This window comes from Apium graveolens, chromosome 7 (assembly GCF_009905375.1).
Source record: "Apium graveolens cultivar Ventura chromosome 7, ASM990537v1, whole genome shotgun sequence".
Classification (NCBI taxonomy): domain Eukaryota; kingdom Viridiplantae; phylum Streptophyta; class Magnoliopsida; order Apiales; family Apiaceae; genus Apium; species Apium graveolens.
The window spans coordinates 200571479-200587135 of record NC_133653.1 but is presented as its reverse complement, the minus strand read 5'-3'; the positions used below and the strand labels follow the sequence as shown (position 1 = coordinate 200587135).

Here is a 15657-nt window from a genome sequence, read left to right as displayed (position 1 = left end):
GAGGAGGTATGATAGAACAGTTTATGATAATTTTCTTGTATCGATTTCATGGTAAATAGTACAATGCTTTAGTTGTGGCTTGTTCAGGTACATACTAAGTAGGTATGTTTCTGACTTCCTGTGAAACTAGAATAAAACATTGTGAAACTAGAATAAAACAAGTTCAAGTGTATTCATTCAAGGTTTTAACAGGAGTTCTTACAAAGTTTTAAGTTACCAGTTCTCCTAAAACCTCAGGGTGTTAGTAATTGGACTTGCCAGGATCATATCTCGTATAATTAACACTAAGCATTACTGCTCAGGTGAGAGTTAAGCGAGCTGATAACAAGCACTTGATAAAGAGCTCTGTTAATTAGCTTACCTACATTTTTTTAAACATATTTACTTGGGGATAAGGACAATTGTTTTGTTCCTATATAATTTTTCTTAATATAGTTCTGCATCTTTGTGGCTTCCAATTAAAATATAGGTATTTTATTAACTAACAACGTCATTTCAAAAAACTATAAATCAGTTATGTTCTTGCATATAATTCTCAATTTAGGATGCTATTTTATAGCAATACAAATATTCAAATAACAATGATCTAAGAATAATTTTTTAATAAGTATTTTCTACAGGCCTTTTGATATGGTATTCAAGATTTGCAGTTTTGATTTCTTTCTTGCAAATAACTTAGTTAATTTTTCAGGGAACAAAGAAGACTTACAAGAGAAAGCTTCAGGTGTATAAAAAGGGAAACGCCCGTGTGGAGTCGAGGAGAAAGTGAAGCAAATTTAAGCATTAGGGTCTAGTAGTATTTTTTAAAATTTATAATTTTGGGCTGTTGTTATGTGAAAAATGTGAACTAGTTTATAGTTAGCTTGGACGTTTAATTTGGTTGTATATTTGGATGTTTAATGTTTGGGTTGGATGCATTATTTTATAGTTATGAAATTGTATAATTGGGATTTTTCAGTTTACATAATAAGCATTTCAATTTGTTTGTGCTAAAGTATTACAATAGCCTCGTAAACTGTTACCATATTATATTTAAAACATTTTATTAGACTAGTTATAATGTTACAACAGCTTTTCCAAGTGATACATTAGGTTCTATGGGTCCACTTGCCACGTCATCAAGACAACTCAGCACTATGGGCCCTACACTTGCCATGTCAACCAGTGGGTCCCAATGTGGGGCCCATTTTTTAAAAACATTTCAAAACTCTAAGGTAACAAAAAAAACAAGTTACAACTGATCTTTCATTATGTTGCATTAGCAAGCTAAGGCAACAGATAAACAAGTTAAAATACGATGTTGCCTTAGGCACCAAAGATGTTACCTTAGACCCCTAAGACAACATGGAAAAACCTCTCTTTAAGAAAATGTCACCTTAGCTTAAAAATGGGGCAAGAGCAACATATTTACCCCCTAATGCAACGTTTTTTTGGTGTTATAGTAGGCATTTTATGGTGTAGTGAGACCAATTTTTTTCAAGAGGATCCTCAATGTAACATACTTGATCATGTTTACCTAGCACAAAAGGATCATTTATAAAGCCTAATTTATTTAAATTTACCAGTGTAAATCCCAAGTTATCTACCTTAACCCCTTTGTTGATATCTACCCAATTATAACGAAATACAGGAACTCGAAAGTTGTTATAGACTAACTCCAAGATACTTGTTATCACTCCGTAGTAGGTGTGCGAAGTATGTTCAATATTCTTATCCTTACCCTGCACAAGCATTGTATCTGCAACCACACAAACACCACTACATTGAACTTGCCGTTTATCATCACGCTCCTTCGTGCTATAAGTAACACCGTTGATTTTATATCCTCTAAATGTAGGCACAATCTTGTTGGGGCCTTCTGCTATCCACCTTATCTCGTCAGTTATAGTATTGTGTTCGTCCAACAATTCTCATTCGATCTGTCCAAAAAAATTTGTTTAAAACTAAGTATTTCATATTAATAGAGAGTGAAATATTATGGTTTCAATTTTATATTGTGTTTCAAAATGTAATTATATAAATTCTTTTGATAAAGTATAAATTTAACTTAAAAGGTTATTAATTTCCACAATAGTGTGGGTGACCAGGCCTTGCACATATATTGTGCAAACCAAACTATTAATGTATACAAATTTATTAATTTTAGCCAGAGCAGGAAAGTTAAATTATTATACAATTTTATAAGTGAAATAATAAAAGAGAGGTTCATTATGTTTTAGTGAGAAAAGACATATTGAATTATTTTTATATTTGTAGTATTTAATATTTAATTATCATGGTAGCCATAGCTATTCCTATTTTTACCTTTTTTAAACAAACTAAATTTTCTTCATGCTACTATAAGAATATAAAAGTCTTGAGGCATCTTTTTACTTATTTTTTTATTATAAATCTATTGGTTTTTATATTTCCCCTTATTTTCTGTCTAAACTTTTAGTTGCAGAAGCAGAGCATTTTAGTGGAAGTACTATTATTTAATGGTATAAAGGAAAGTTTGAAAAATGTAAAAATAACACACTGGAAACAGAAATGAAAGTATAGAGACAACATGTAAAATAACAAGTCTTTTATTAGGGTAAATCTAGAAAATAGTGGTTGAGAGAGGTATTTTACTGCATTCTTCTCTTGTGTGATAATCATTCTCTTTTTAATGTATCAAAAATGTAATATGCATCCGAGGAAAATTACTAATTATTCAATTTAAAATATGTAGAAACTGATAGGGTGGAGTTCTAGATTTGTTAAATTAACATCTTTGAGTATGACTAATTATTGTGAGCATATTAATTAGGCCTACATATAATGTTAAAACCAAATAAAAATCATTCATTTTTCCTAAACCATGTGGGGAATGTATCATTTTGCTTATTTTTTAGCCAGACTTCGTCATTTTCATGGTGTTTGAATCTCGTCATCAAAGATGCCATATGCCCCCTGCGAGTAAAATCCACAGATTTTATATATTGATCAAAATGCACAAAATAAGAAAATAACACACACACATATTTCAATAACTGCTTAATCAAAATATGGCCTTATGTCATTACTATTTTGCAAAAAACACAAATGTGCTAGGTGCAAGTCGTGATTGATTGCCTTTATCATGGTTGCACCAAATAAGGGTCTGCCAGCATTTTGCTCTTGCCTAGGATTTCGCGACAATCCTGTGGTAGCTTCTCCAAAATTTACCAAACACTCGACGGCCTCTTCGGCGACATATACCTCGGCAATACATCCTTCAGGATGAGCTGAATTCCGTACATATCCCTTAAACGCCTTCATATATCTTTCAAAAGGATACATCCAACATAGGAATATTGGCCCACAAAGTTTAACCTCTCTCATAAGATGAATTGAGAGATGGATCATCACATCAAAGAACGAGGGAGGGAAGTGCTTTTCAATCTTGCATAATGTTTCCACCAACTGAGATTGGATTTTTTCCAGTTTATCTATATCGATGACTTTACTGTAAATTGCCTTGAAGAAGAGACAAAACTTAAGAATTGTGCACCTGACTTCTTTTTACAGTACTGATCGAATTGAAAATGGAAGCAAATGATGTAATAATGTGTGACAATCATGCGATTTCATTCCACCAAGTCGCAGATTTTCCATATTTACCAGATTTTTGATATTTGAACAAAATCCATCCGATAACTTCATTTTAAGAAAGGATGAGCAAATAGTTTTTTTTCATCCTGTAATAAGTTCTATGAAGCCAACGACACCTTCTCTTTCTTTCCGGGATTTTTGGCCTCAACTCTGTTCTTATTCCCATTTTAGCCATGTCAAGACGGACAGACTCCCGATCTTTTATCTTTCCCGGAATATTTAGAAAAGTTCTAAGCAAAGCTTCACATATATTTTTCTCGATGTGCATCACATCGAGGACATGCCTGACTGGAAAAAACTTCTAATACTGGAGTTGGAAGAATATAGAAACCTTCTTCCATATGGGTCGAGCTTCACCTTTCTTCCATCGAAGTGGGCATTGTGTCTTACCAAAGACATGACCCCTCAGATGTTATACTCTTTGAAAAACTTGCTCTCCAGTTAACGGAATAGGAGCACCCTCCTTCTCTATCATGTTATCAAAAGCTGATTTTTGCTTTCTATACGGATGATGACGGGGCAACCACCTCTGATGCCTCATGATCACCGTCTTGCGGTAATTAACAAGCATGGTAGCTTTTGTTTGATCAATGCATACAGTACAAGAATTATAACCTTTAATGACGTTTCCCGACAAGTTCCCTAAGGCTGGATAATCACTTATTGTCCATAATAAAATGCCCCTAAATATGAAAGATTCTTCCTTATATGCGTCATACACTTGTCTCCCTCGCCACAACTCCTGTAAATCTTCTATAAGTGGTTGAAGGTACACGATGATATCATTTCCTTCCTCAGTTGGTCCTGATATCAATAAACACAGCATAATATATCCTCTCTTCATACAAAGCCAGGGAGGAAGATTGTAAATTGATAGTAAAACAGGCCAACTTGAGTGATTAGTATGGTTTCCATGAAAGGGATTGAAACCATCAGCAAATAAAGCTAATCGAAGGTTCCTGGTCTCTGATGCAAATTCGGGCCAGTTTTGGTCGCCCAGTGTCATTCCATGTTTTTGAGTCAGCTGGATGCCTCATTTTACCATCCTTTTGCCGCCTAGTGTCATGCCAAGTCATTTCTTTTGCAATGTGCGGTGTACTGAATAAATTTCTTAATCTCGGTATCAACAGAAAATACCATAAAACCTTAGCAGGGACCCCTTCCAGTTCCACTTCTTTCCGATTCAATTTCCATCTAGAGGCCTTACATATACGACATGTAGTCTCATCCTCATCTCTCTCACCACGGTATAATAAACAATCATTCGGACATGCGTGTATCTTTTCATACCCCCTTCCTAATGAACATAAGGTTTTTTTCACTTCAGTGAAGGAAGAAGGAATATTGTTGCCTTCCGGGAGCATAGACCCGATTAGTAGTAGAACATCAGAGAAGCATGAATCAGACATACCAAGCATCACATTCAAATTGTACAACTTAATTAAAGCTTTTAACTTAGTGTAACTCTCATATCCGGGATAAAGTGGCTGATGTTCACCTTTAACATGGTTGATAAAATCTGAAGAATCAGAAGAAATATCATTTTCATCATTCTCAGGTATATCCATTCCTGTGGAAAATTGATTAATAAAGACAACAACGGGAGAAAAAAAGATTGTCTTTGCTTCATTGAAGTGATTTGTCACAAGGATGATACAAGCAAAGAGCTGCTCGAGTGGGGATCTAGGGTCTCTGCTGCCAACAGCCGCCCACTGAATCGGCAGTAGATCTTTTGTTGTTCCTGCTATTTGCTGGAGTAAGATTACATGATGAACTTTGTTTAGTGGATTATGAATCTTTAATTACGGAATTAATCATTTTTTAGTGTTACATTTTCAAGTTCAATTCAATTATGTTTTTCTGACTTTCTATACATATACATCTGTGTCTTCATCTAATATCGAATTTCGGGACCTGATGACCAAATTTGAGTTCCTCTTTGAGAAATTGGCACTATTAGACTTTGCTTCATTCGATTCCTCTTCTTTCCATAGTCTACACTGTCACAAAGACCTTCTGCTTCATCACTTTGTGTATGGTCAATACTCCATCTACCAACAACTTCTGCTTTATAAGTTAGCATTCTGAAGCTCCTTTTAAGAAGTAGTTTAGCAGTGGCTATTGTAGAGATGAGTTTTAGTTTTCAGGAGAAATTTCTAATTAAAGTAGTTGGGCAATGTGTATCATGGTGGCAATGTGCTAAAGAGCTTGCTTGTACATGGATGTTCAAAAATAATTCACAAAGTTGGTTTATATAAATATTGGGTAAGAGTTGGCTGGAAATGTAATATATGTATCTTGCTATATTCTCTTTGAATACTCTTACCACTTTTATATAGTTCTTTGCTATCCTCTGTTCCTCTCCGAAATCTTTAAAATTCCTTATGTCCGTCTTCTTTTCAAAAATCTTCTCAGCTTTACTTTTCAGTTTTTAGAACTCAAAGCCAAATTTCAAGTCAACTTTTATCATAGTAAAATATGGAATCCCAAAGTTGAAGCATATATTTATTCTGTTGTCTATGATAAAATCATGTAAAAAAGTGATATGTGAATATTTAAGAGAGTTAAATTTGATAGCTTCTAACCAGCTATGACATGATAATAGTTTTTTGTGCTTCTTGTGGTCTTATCTCATCCTTTCTTTAATGATATGTTTCAGTTTTTCTTATATATCTCCTAATCTCTTTTAGGCTGTTAAGGATGACTTAGGAAGGATCCGAATTCAAAAGCCAGATAAAGGCCCATTTCATGTCTCAGGAAAGAATATCGATAATCTCAATAATGACTGTGAAAGAGGGGCATGGTTGTCTTAGACTATGTGCTGAAATTATGTGCAAAGCAATTTTTTTGGATAGAAGACTAATATGTCAGTATTTTATTTTTTTGGTTGCTTTTCTCGATCCTACAATTAAATGTATGTCCATGCATACTATTTATTTAGTTTGTACCAGAATAAGGTGCAGTGTTATCTCAGTATAGGTTTGCCTATAATTCCGTAAGCTGGAGCATGGTTTTTCTTATAAATTTTTGTTTTGTTTGACAGTATTCACTCGACTATCTGATTATTGTCTATTAAAATGGTTGCTTTCAGCAATTGCTAAAGATATTGGTTCGAACTCAATAATGAAGCATAAATCTACATGGATGCTTTTCCGAATGATGTTTAAAGTCATCTCAAATACAGGCATTTTTGTCTCTGGATCACATCGACTGGCAGTTCTCTACTTGGCTGGAAACAAACACTATCTGCTTTACAAGGTCAAAATGAGTTGAAAGGCTAGAGTTGAAATGGGTAGGTGATATTATTTAGAAAAGAAAAGAAAAAAAATTGCTCATTTGTTCTTTTGGAGTTAGAATTTGGTACTTTGATAATTTAGTAAGTTTTAAATTTCATTCGATGCTTGTTGTATTGATTGTTGGATGCCTTGTTTGGGAGGAATAATGTAAAAACAGAATAACTATGTCAATTTTTTTAATTTTTAAAATATTGCATTTGACTCTATATGGTGTTGCATAAGACTAAAAATGATGTTACATATGAATAAAAATCGTGTTGCAAATGACTAAAATCAGTGATGCATTACATATTGTGGGACCCACTCTTGACGTGGCAAAAGTGGGGCTCCATCTAAAATCAGTGTTGCAATACATATTGTCAGAATTGTAGAACCTAAGTTCCCACTTATAATTAAGGGCTCCATCTAGCATCTCAATAAAGAAGTCATATTTAATAATAAAACCATGAAGAAATAAATATTCTGATTTGTATCAAACAATAAACGTATAGATGTTGCTTATTAACAGAGGAACTCATTAAAAAGAGTTGACTAGTACATGTTAAAAAGAAAAGCTAGCTAATTTTACAAGGAATTAATGCAACCACATACTTTCTCCCATACTACAAAATACACCTCCAGGTCGCAGTGCAATTAAAAATGCCAAATGCCAAAAAATACAAGTTGGATTTAGACACCATCTTTAAATCCTTTGCACCTCCCTCATCTGCTTTGTCGCGTTGTACAATAATTCTATGAACATGATCGAGATTTGAGATACTATCAAAATTAATACTTCCCCAATGGACAGTAAGTTATTTTCCATAATCCATGGACTGCTTTAAATCCTAACTTTAGCACTTTAATTTTTTCTCACATCAATACCATGAAACTTCCTCTCTTCTCTAATACATACTTCATTTTCTTATTGTCCTCTTATTTAACTACCAACTTATATGCTTTTTCCAATTAAACATCACCTGCAGATTGCAAGTAGATCATCGTAAAAATGTATTAGTTTACATGGAATATTTTATGAAAACATTACTTCGTTGAAAACATTTAAGTTCGGCAAAAAATAAACATGTTTATAGGACAATATATTTTATCATTGTTATGATAACAATGATATCCAAATATATATAGTGTACTTATTAGATCTTCTGTCATTATTTATGCAACAAAGTATAAAAATAATATTATTAATCACAAATATGTAAATGTATACATGTGTTTAAAGTATTATTTATATATATAGTAAATGTGAATTTATAAATATATAAGAAAATATATTATAATAATCAGATTATAACCGCGCTTTTTCAGGCTTTTAACCGGGTCGGGCCGGGCCAAAGCCCAGGCTTGTAACCGGGTCGGGCTGGGCCTTGCCTAAAAATATAGGGCCCGTCGAGGCCCGAAGCCCGGGCCGGGACCAGGCCGGGCTTTGACCGGGCCGTGCTTGACCGGGTTTTGACCGAATCAGGCCGGGCCATATTTTCGGGCCCGAGCTTTTTGTGCATCTCTACCTGTAGTTCTCACACAATATTCATATCTCCTAGTCCAAGATGATGGCTGCTCTGGTCTGCACAACTACACTGATTATCAGACCAAGTGTGTATACATTAGATCAAACAAATCATGCAAGCCAAAAGGTTATATAAACTGCCTTGAAATATTTTACTGCAGCTGTGGGTAGTTCCCTGTGTTGGGCTATTCCCTTCTTCTCCTCTGGCTTGTTTTTTTGTTTTATTTACTTGCTAATACAGCTTCTGAGTACTTCTGTCCTTCCGTCCAAAATCTGTCGAAATTTCTTAATCTTTCTCCAACTATAGCTGGTATTACTCTGCTTCCATTGGGAAATGGTGCTCCTCATGTTATTGCTAGTATTGTCTCTTTTACGAGATGAGGTGTTGGTGATGTTGGCCTCAACAATGTCTTATCTGATGCAATTAACACATAAAATTATAGGTATTTAACATTGTGATGGAAGTATATTCTGCTCAAGAGAAGTGGTGTATAAGAGTTTAAGATACTATCAGGCATATTGAAAAAGTCCAACAAGTACATGACGTGTAAACACAAATTAATTAAGTTGAATACATTATTAATGAGCAAGTGTTTAATAAATAAACTAGTTATGCTTTATCAAAAATTTTAATGGTTCACAAACCTACAGGACTGAACACTTCAATAAAAATAGGTCGCCACATAGCATCCTAATGATTAAATTTTCAACAAAAATGTGGCTGCTAAATAAACTTGGGCAACTGTAATAGAATAAAAAAAAGGTTCTACATTGTTATCCTATTCATTCAGATGTTAATTCACCAAGTACCTTACAGCTATAGTTTGAATCCCTTGGAAATTAAATCATCCCTACAAGAGACACTGAAAACATGTATCATTAGAACACAAAGCTTCAGTAAAATTAATTCACAGTAACTTTCTTGGTATAAAACAGTAGCAATCACTCTAAGAGCTTCTGAAACTCTAAGTGAAGCTTCATTCCACCAATGTGTAAGTGTCACATCCAGCCAAGACCACTTCCATCTTTCACCTTTATCTCCAATATCATAAACGAGTAAAACACACAAAGTCGCACGAAACCCTTTAAAAGATGAAGTATAATTTTAACCTTAACCCCTTCAAAATACATACAAGTAAATTACATTCATGTATCGTACTACAACCATGCTTTACCATTCAAAAAATACATGAAAAAATTAATTAAACGAAAAGTGTAATCGAAGACTTACAAAATCTGAGAAGGAGATGAGAAGCGGGTACACGGAGATGAGAAACAAGATATGAAAAATACTTATAAATTAGGGCTCAATTAAAAAAAAAAGAAAAAAGAAAAAAATGATAATTACTTACAAATCAGGGCTCTATTGGTTGACTCGATTGACTCGATTACAGCTTGATTAGGGCTTGATTCTGCTCGATTAGGGTTGTATGTAGAACATATTAAAACTCGATTGCTCGATTAAGGGTTGATTGATGGTAATAGCGATGGAAAGAGATAGGGAGAGATGTTAAGGGATGAGATAGAGAGAAGAGGGGGGCGAGAGACAGAGATGTATATTTGGTGAGAAGAGAGAAAAACAGCGGGGAAATATGTGGGAAACGAGGGAAATATTTGGCAAAGTACAAAAGAGGAGGAATTATTCCCGGCCTTCTACTTTTTTTTATTTTTTTAAATTTTAACATAGACATCGGTTAGTTAAGGACCAATGCGAATACCAAACCTTCACAACGGTCCTTAAATGACTGATGTGGAAGTTAGTGTTTATGATCAGTTAAAACAAAACCGATGTGAAACATAGGGTTATATTTTTGAAAAAAATACTATTAGTAATCGGTTATTTAAAAATATTATGTAAAAAAATATCTTTAACATCGGGTTGAAAATAACCGATATTAAACATGTTTTTTAAATCGGTTTTTTTTTCCACTGATGTTAAAATGGTGATGTCTATTGACTTTTCTCTAGTAGTGAAATGTACTAGTCACCACTCGTTGACTGTTGAAATAGAAACCAATTTAATTTATTTTTTTCTGAAATTTTTTTCATATCACTATTATATATGGATCTTGACATCTATACGATTGAATCATTCATAAATATTTTTATGAAAATCGAAACATCAATATGGGACTTAGCACTAGTTAGTGGTATTAATCAAGCTCATATTTGAATGTTAAAAGGACAAACCAAATAAAATAACTTTGATCTGAAACTTTGGTTATACCACTAATATATATATATAAATGTATATATTTATATATATATTGATATCTATACGGTTGGATCAATGATAAATATTTATTAAAAAATAAAATATCAATTGACTAAACACCAGTAAGCGGGACTAGTCAAACTGATTCTTGACTGTTAAAACTACAAACAAAATAAAATTATTTTGATCATAAATAATGGTTATATCACTCATATATATATAGAGAGAGAGAGAAAGTTAAGTTATATGTTGTCCATTATTTTTAGAAAATCTTGCTCATTGTATACTTTTTACAAGTATAACATTACAAAATATATTATTTTACAAAATAATTTTAGTTTGTAGAACATAAATGGTCATGTTGCAGAATAAATATATTGTATTTGTAAATGTATGAGATTTGCATAATTTTATTGAAATAATGATATTTGTGAAACATGTTTTGCAAGATAACATGTTTTAAAAAAAATATATTATTTACAAAATATAGATGGACTCCGAGGACTCCAATTAAACGGTGGACTCCATAGAACTTTAGTCATATGTATATATATATATATATAATTGGAGGTCAAACCCCACGTTGACCAGTATATATATATGTGAAAAAATAAAGGTAGAATAAGTAATCGATTTATCAATCATGAGACTTGGAAGGGTTTAATGAATTGATAAATTATTATTTCAAAACTTGATAGAAATTAAAAAATTGATCCAGAAAATAAATCGATTCAAGACTTTGAAATAAATTAGACGAACATAGAAATTTATGTCCATCAATAGGAAATAAAAAAATTGTCCTGAACAGTAGGGATAGTCATGTAAGGAAATAAATTAATTTGGTCAATATAAATAAGGCATTTTAACCGGGTGTCTTGAACGAGGGAACGTGTTTCAAGTTAAATATAATCGTGAATAAAGCTCAAATAATGAACTTGTAAATTGTAAATTAAAATATGCACAACAATTACCAAGGTCAAAATTAGGAAAGTGAGGAAATAAAACTTGCCATATTTCCGTTTATTAGCTCACTGCTCAAGAAATCTCACCTTTTCCTACTTAAATACTTCTCGTGTGGAGAAATTCTAAAAATAATAATCCACACAATATTTCAATACAAAATAACTAAACCACGAATTCTTATACTATTTTTATTTAATAGTTTAATAATTCATAAAAATTCACTACTTGATCAATAATTACACTTTGAAAAATTATTACAAAAATTGAACAAACATTTTACTTCATATTTTAATAAAATTAAATAATGTTCCTTTAGCGTATACTAATCATTTTACATATTAACTGATTTAAAAATAATTCTAATTATTAATTTATATTTGTGCTTATAAAATAGCTTTATTAAATAATATCTATCCTTTTCGATACCAAATCTTCGATTCACTTTGCAATTAAATTTTACTCTACTTTCGAATAATGCAATTAATATATCGTAAAACTAATATGATTTTTCGCAATTTACTACTCACTAACAAATCTCAAATTAACCCATCAACACTCTTGTGTCACATTTTAATATAATCTAGAATACCCTCTAAATACAATATGTATACATAAATTATGCCAACAACACCAATTTTAATAAAACAAAATACCTTTCCAATACATTCCCAAATATAAACTTTTACATTGTTTTAAATCCTCGACAATATCTAATTTTTATTAATTATCAAATTACCACAATACCCTCATCTTCCCCAACCATCTTCTCCGACACCTCACTCCTCCCTCCCCATTCATTCCAGCGAACCACCGACCGACAAAAGCGTCGGAGACCACCCTCACTACCTTAATTCTCGTCCTCTCTTCCTCTAATCTCTCCCCCGTCAAAACTCTTTCTCTCGCCACCACTCACTTTTCCTCTCCGACCACCCTCATCTCTCACTCATTTAGCTGCAAACAACCATTAAAATGATCCTCAAATCGAACCCAATCTTTTCCCCGCATTTTCCCCTTTTTTTCACCCATCCATCGCTGCCACCCACCTTCGTCACATTGTCTGCGACGGAAGAGGTCTTTAATTCTGTTTCGACCATTTTCCAAACACCAAAGACCCCTTAATCCGATCGTCGCATCATCCCCGACCTCTTCCCATTCCATTACGTAAAAAAACCCCACTTTTATGATTACAAATCCTAACCCATATTTTCAATTTGGGTATTTTTTTCGCCACTCCCAATTTACTTCAAATTATATAAGTATACATACTGTTTTTAATCACTCCCATTAAAAATTTAATTAAATCCCATATATCACTCTTTCATAATTTAATTCACTATTTTTAAATCAACAACATATCCTCATTAATTATTTATCTTTTACTTATAAATCCAATAATACCCACTTCTTTTAAAATTCTAAAAAAATTAATAAATTTACTGTAGTACCAAACTACCCCCCTTCTTCTTCTTCTTCCTCGCCACCACCATTGCCATGGAGGCACCGGCGGCGGCTACCGCCCGGTGGTGGTTTCCAGTGGGTGTCGGAATTCAATTTTTCTTCCTTCGTTTTAATCCATATTTCCCGATCCATAATATTATCCAAACAATTTCGAAATCACAACCCCAGAGTTGGTTTTCCGGCCAAATTCTGGTCAGTCTTTCCCTCTCCCCGTTTCTCAATCTCTGTATCGGCCTCTCCTCTCTCTCACTCTCTCCTCTTTCTCTCCTCTTTTTCTGTCCTCTTTCTCGCCCCTCTTTCTCTCTCTCCTCTCTCTCGCCTTCACCGATTACCACCACCACCGCCTCCGGTGGTGGCTCCGCCCCGTTTCCAACACATCACAAACACACGCCCAAATGTTTACTCCTTAATTCCCATCCAACAATCAATAATCAAAAACCCCCAACTTTATATTTTCACCCAATTCAATCAAACCCCAATTAAATCAATTACTACTTATATTTTTATTATTCTACATACACATATATGTATCTATGTACCTTGGTTTGGACCTTTTTTTGTTGGACGAATTCCAAAGCCAAGTACAAATTCTCTCATCAATTGCTAATTACCAATAATCATGTTAAGAAAATACTAAGATCCAATAATTAACAAAAAAATAGTCTTGATAATTACATATTCATGAGTTCCTAATTACATATTTAATTAACATAGCATCGATTAGGATTATTAATATAACTCAACAATCAAGTGATTTAATTACTACAAATAAATACCTAAAATAAATAAATAAAACAAGCGAAAATGAAATCAACGAGATTAAGATTACCTTTACAAGAACGAATGATCAAGATCTTATAGAATCTACTTCACCACCCAACACAATAGCTAGCACTTCACTCAATTGCTTCCTCTCTTTTACCCAATCTACACTCTACTTATCATAATTATATTACAATTTGTTCTTGAAATTTGATTATAAGAGAAGTGAAATGGGTATGGAGTCCTACATTTTTACACAGAAATTTAAGTAGAGTTAACATTAATCTAATGGCTAACCATAGAGGTTAGTATTCTCTGGAACACCCTACATAAATCTAGAGTTTTCTAATTAATTATAATTTAGCTATAATTTCCTATTTACTCATTTGATAGAAAAGAAAATACAATTTAGGAAAATAATTAAATACTCACCTTTTAAGAAAATTAACTAAAGTCCCAAAATATTTAGGAAATATTTTTATTAAATAAAGACTTTATAAATTTTTGAAAACTAGTTTTTTGAAAAAAAATTGAATAATTTGATAATAAAAAGGTTGAAATAAAATAAAATAAAATAAAATGATGACAAGATTTTGTATCTATACTTATGCCAAATTATTCCTCAATTATTCTTTTCTCAAAAGAATAATGAAATACTTCTTATCACTTTAAAGAATTAATTTACTACTTAAGGGAATATCAACTAAAATTTTAAATGTAGAAAGTACAAATTATAATTACATATACATCCTTTATGACACAAAAGGTAAAAATTTGAGTCAATTATCAAATTAATCATACGAGTCGAATATTCATTTGAGTCCCTCAAGTAAAAATAATAGATTTTGGACTGATTAAATAATATGGGAAACAGTATTATTTATTACTGTACCCTAATGGTCACACTAGTTGCTGGATGATGATCCCTTATCTAACAAATTAACTATATCAACAATAACTATATCAACAATATTTTTCCTAGAATTTTTCTGAGGCTTTACAAGTTGTTTGTGTTTAGTTGGCGGAAAATGATAAAAAAACAAAAAAAGAGTGTACTGTGACTCTTTACATAGGCGCCCAAAATGGATTTGGGTTCCAAAAGAAGCTAGGTTTAGGGCACTTTTCAAATGAATTCGAGATTGAAACCGTTAAGATTCAATGGCTAAGATTGAGCCATGAAATATATAGCCATTGTAATGATTATATCTAACAATACACCACTACAATCTTGTTTCACCATAACAGAGACTTAGAATGAAACATAAACTAACAAATAGGGCATGAAGCAAAATGGTTTTTATATGAAAGCAGGGACAACAGCTAGCAAGCTCCTTGACTCCACCTTTAACATCAAGTTGAGAGCATTCGCATACAAGAGCAGTAATAACCTCATTTTTATCTTTAGAAATATGCTTAATGTGACATGACTCCCAAGCCTCATTCTCGGGATCTCCAGATTTTTTATCAACACCACCAAATTCAGCAAGGCAAAATTTTGGATTTATATTATTAACTTCATTCACCGCCTTTTGAGAATCAAATTGTAGGACAACATGTTTTTGTATCACTTATCTCCCAAGCCAACTTTATCCCTTAAAATATGGACCAAAGTTCCACAAAGAGTGGCACTACCATACCTAGCCCCCTAAATTTATTCAACTTAGTGAATTATGTAGCACTCGACGGATACGCAAATATAGTCCCGACGGATGACTCAATACAGTCCCGACGGATGATGATTTGACATCCATCGAGTGAGTAGCTTATGTAATAATAAGTCATGTAGCACATTTCTGCAAACACCTTTGTATAGATTCTGTAGTAGCATATAAGTCATGTTGACT

The 15657-nt window shown here is 32.8% G+C and overlaps 1 protein-coding gene across 1 annotated transcript; it reads right to left on the bottom strand.

Annotated features, from left to right (window-relative positions):
• Window positions 1-3018: 3018 nt before the first annotated feature.
• On the bottom strand, window positions 3019-5183 carry LOC141674346 (uncharacterized). The gene is made up of 3 exons (XM_074481073.1): window positions 4658-5183; window positions 4034-4419; window positions 3019-3480 (listed from the first exon to the last, which is right to left on the bottom strand). Exons 1-3 carry the CDS (start codon window positions 5181-5183, stop codon window positions 3019-3021), a joined length of 1374 nt encoding a protein of 457 aa, XP_074337174.1.
• Window positions 5184-15657: the final 10474 nt, after the last annotated feature.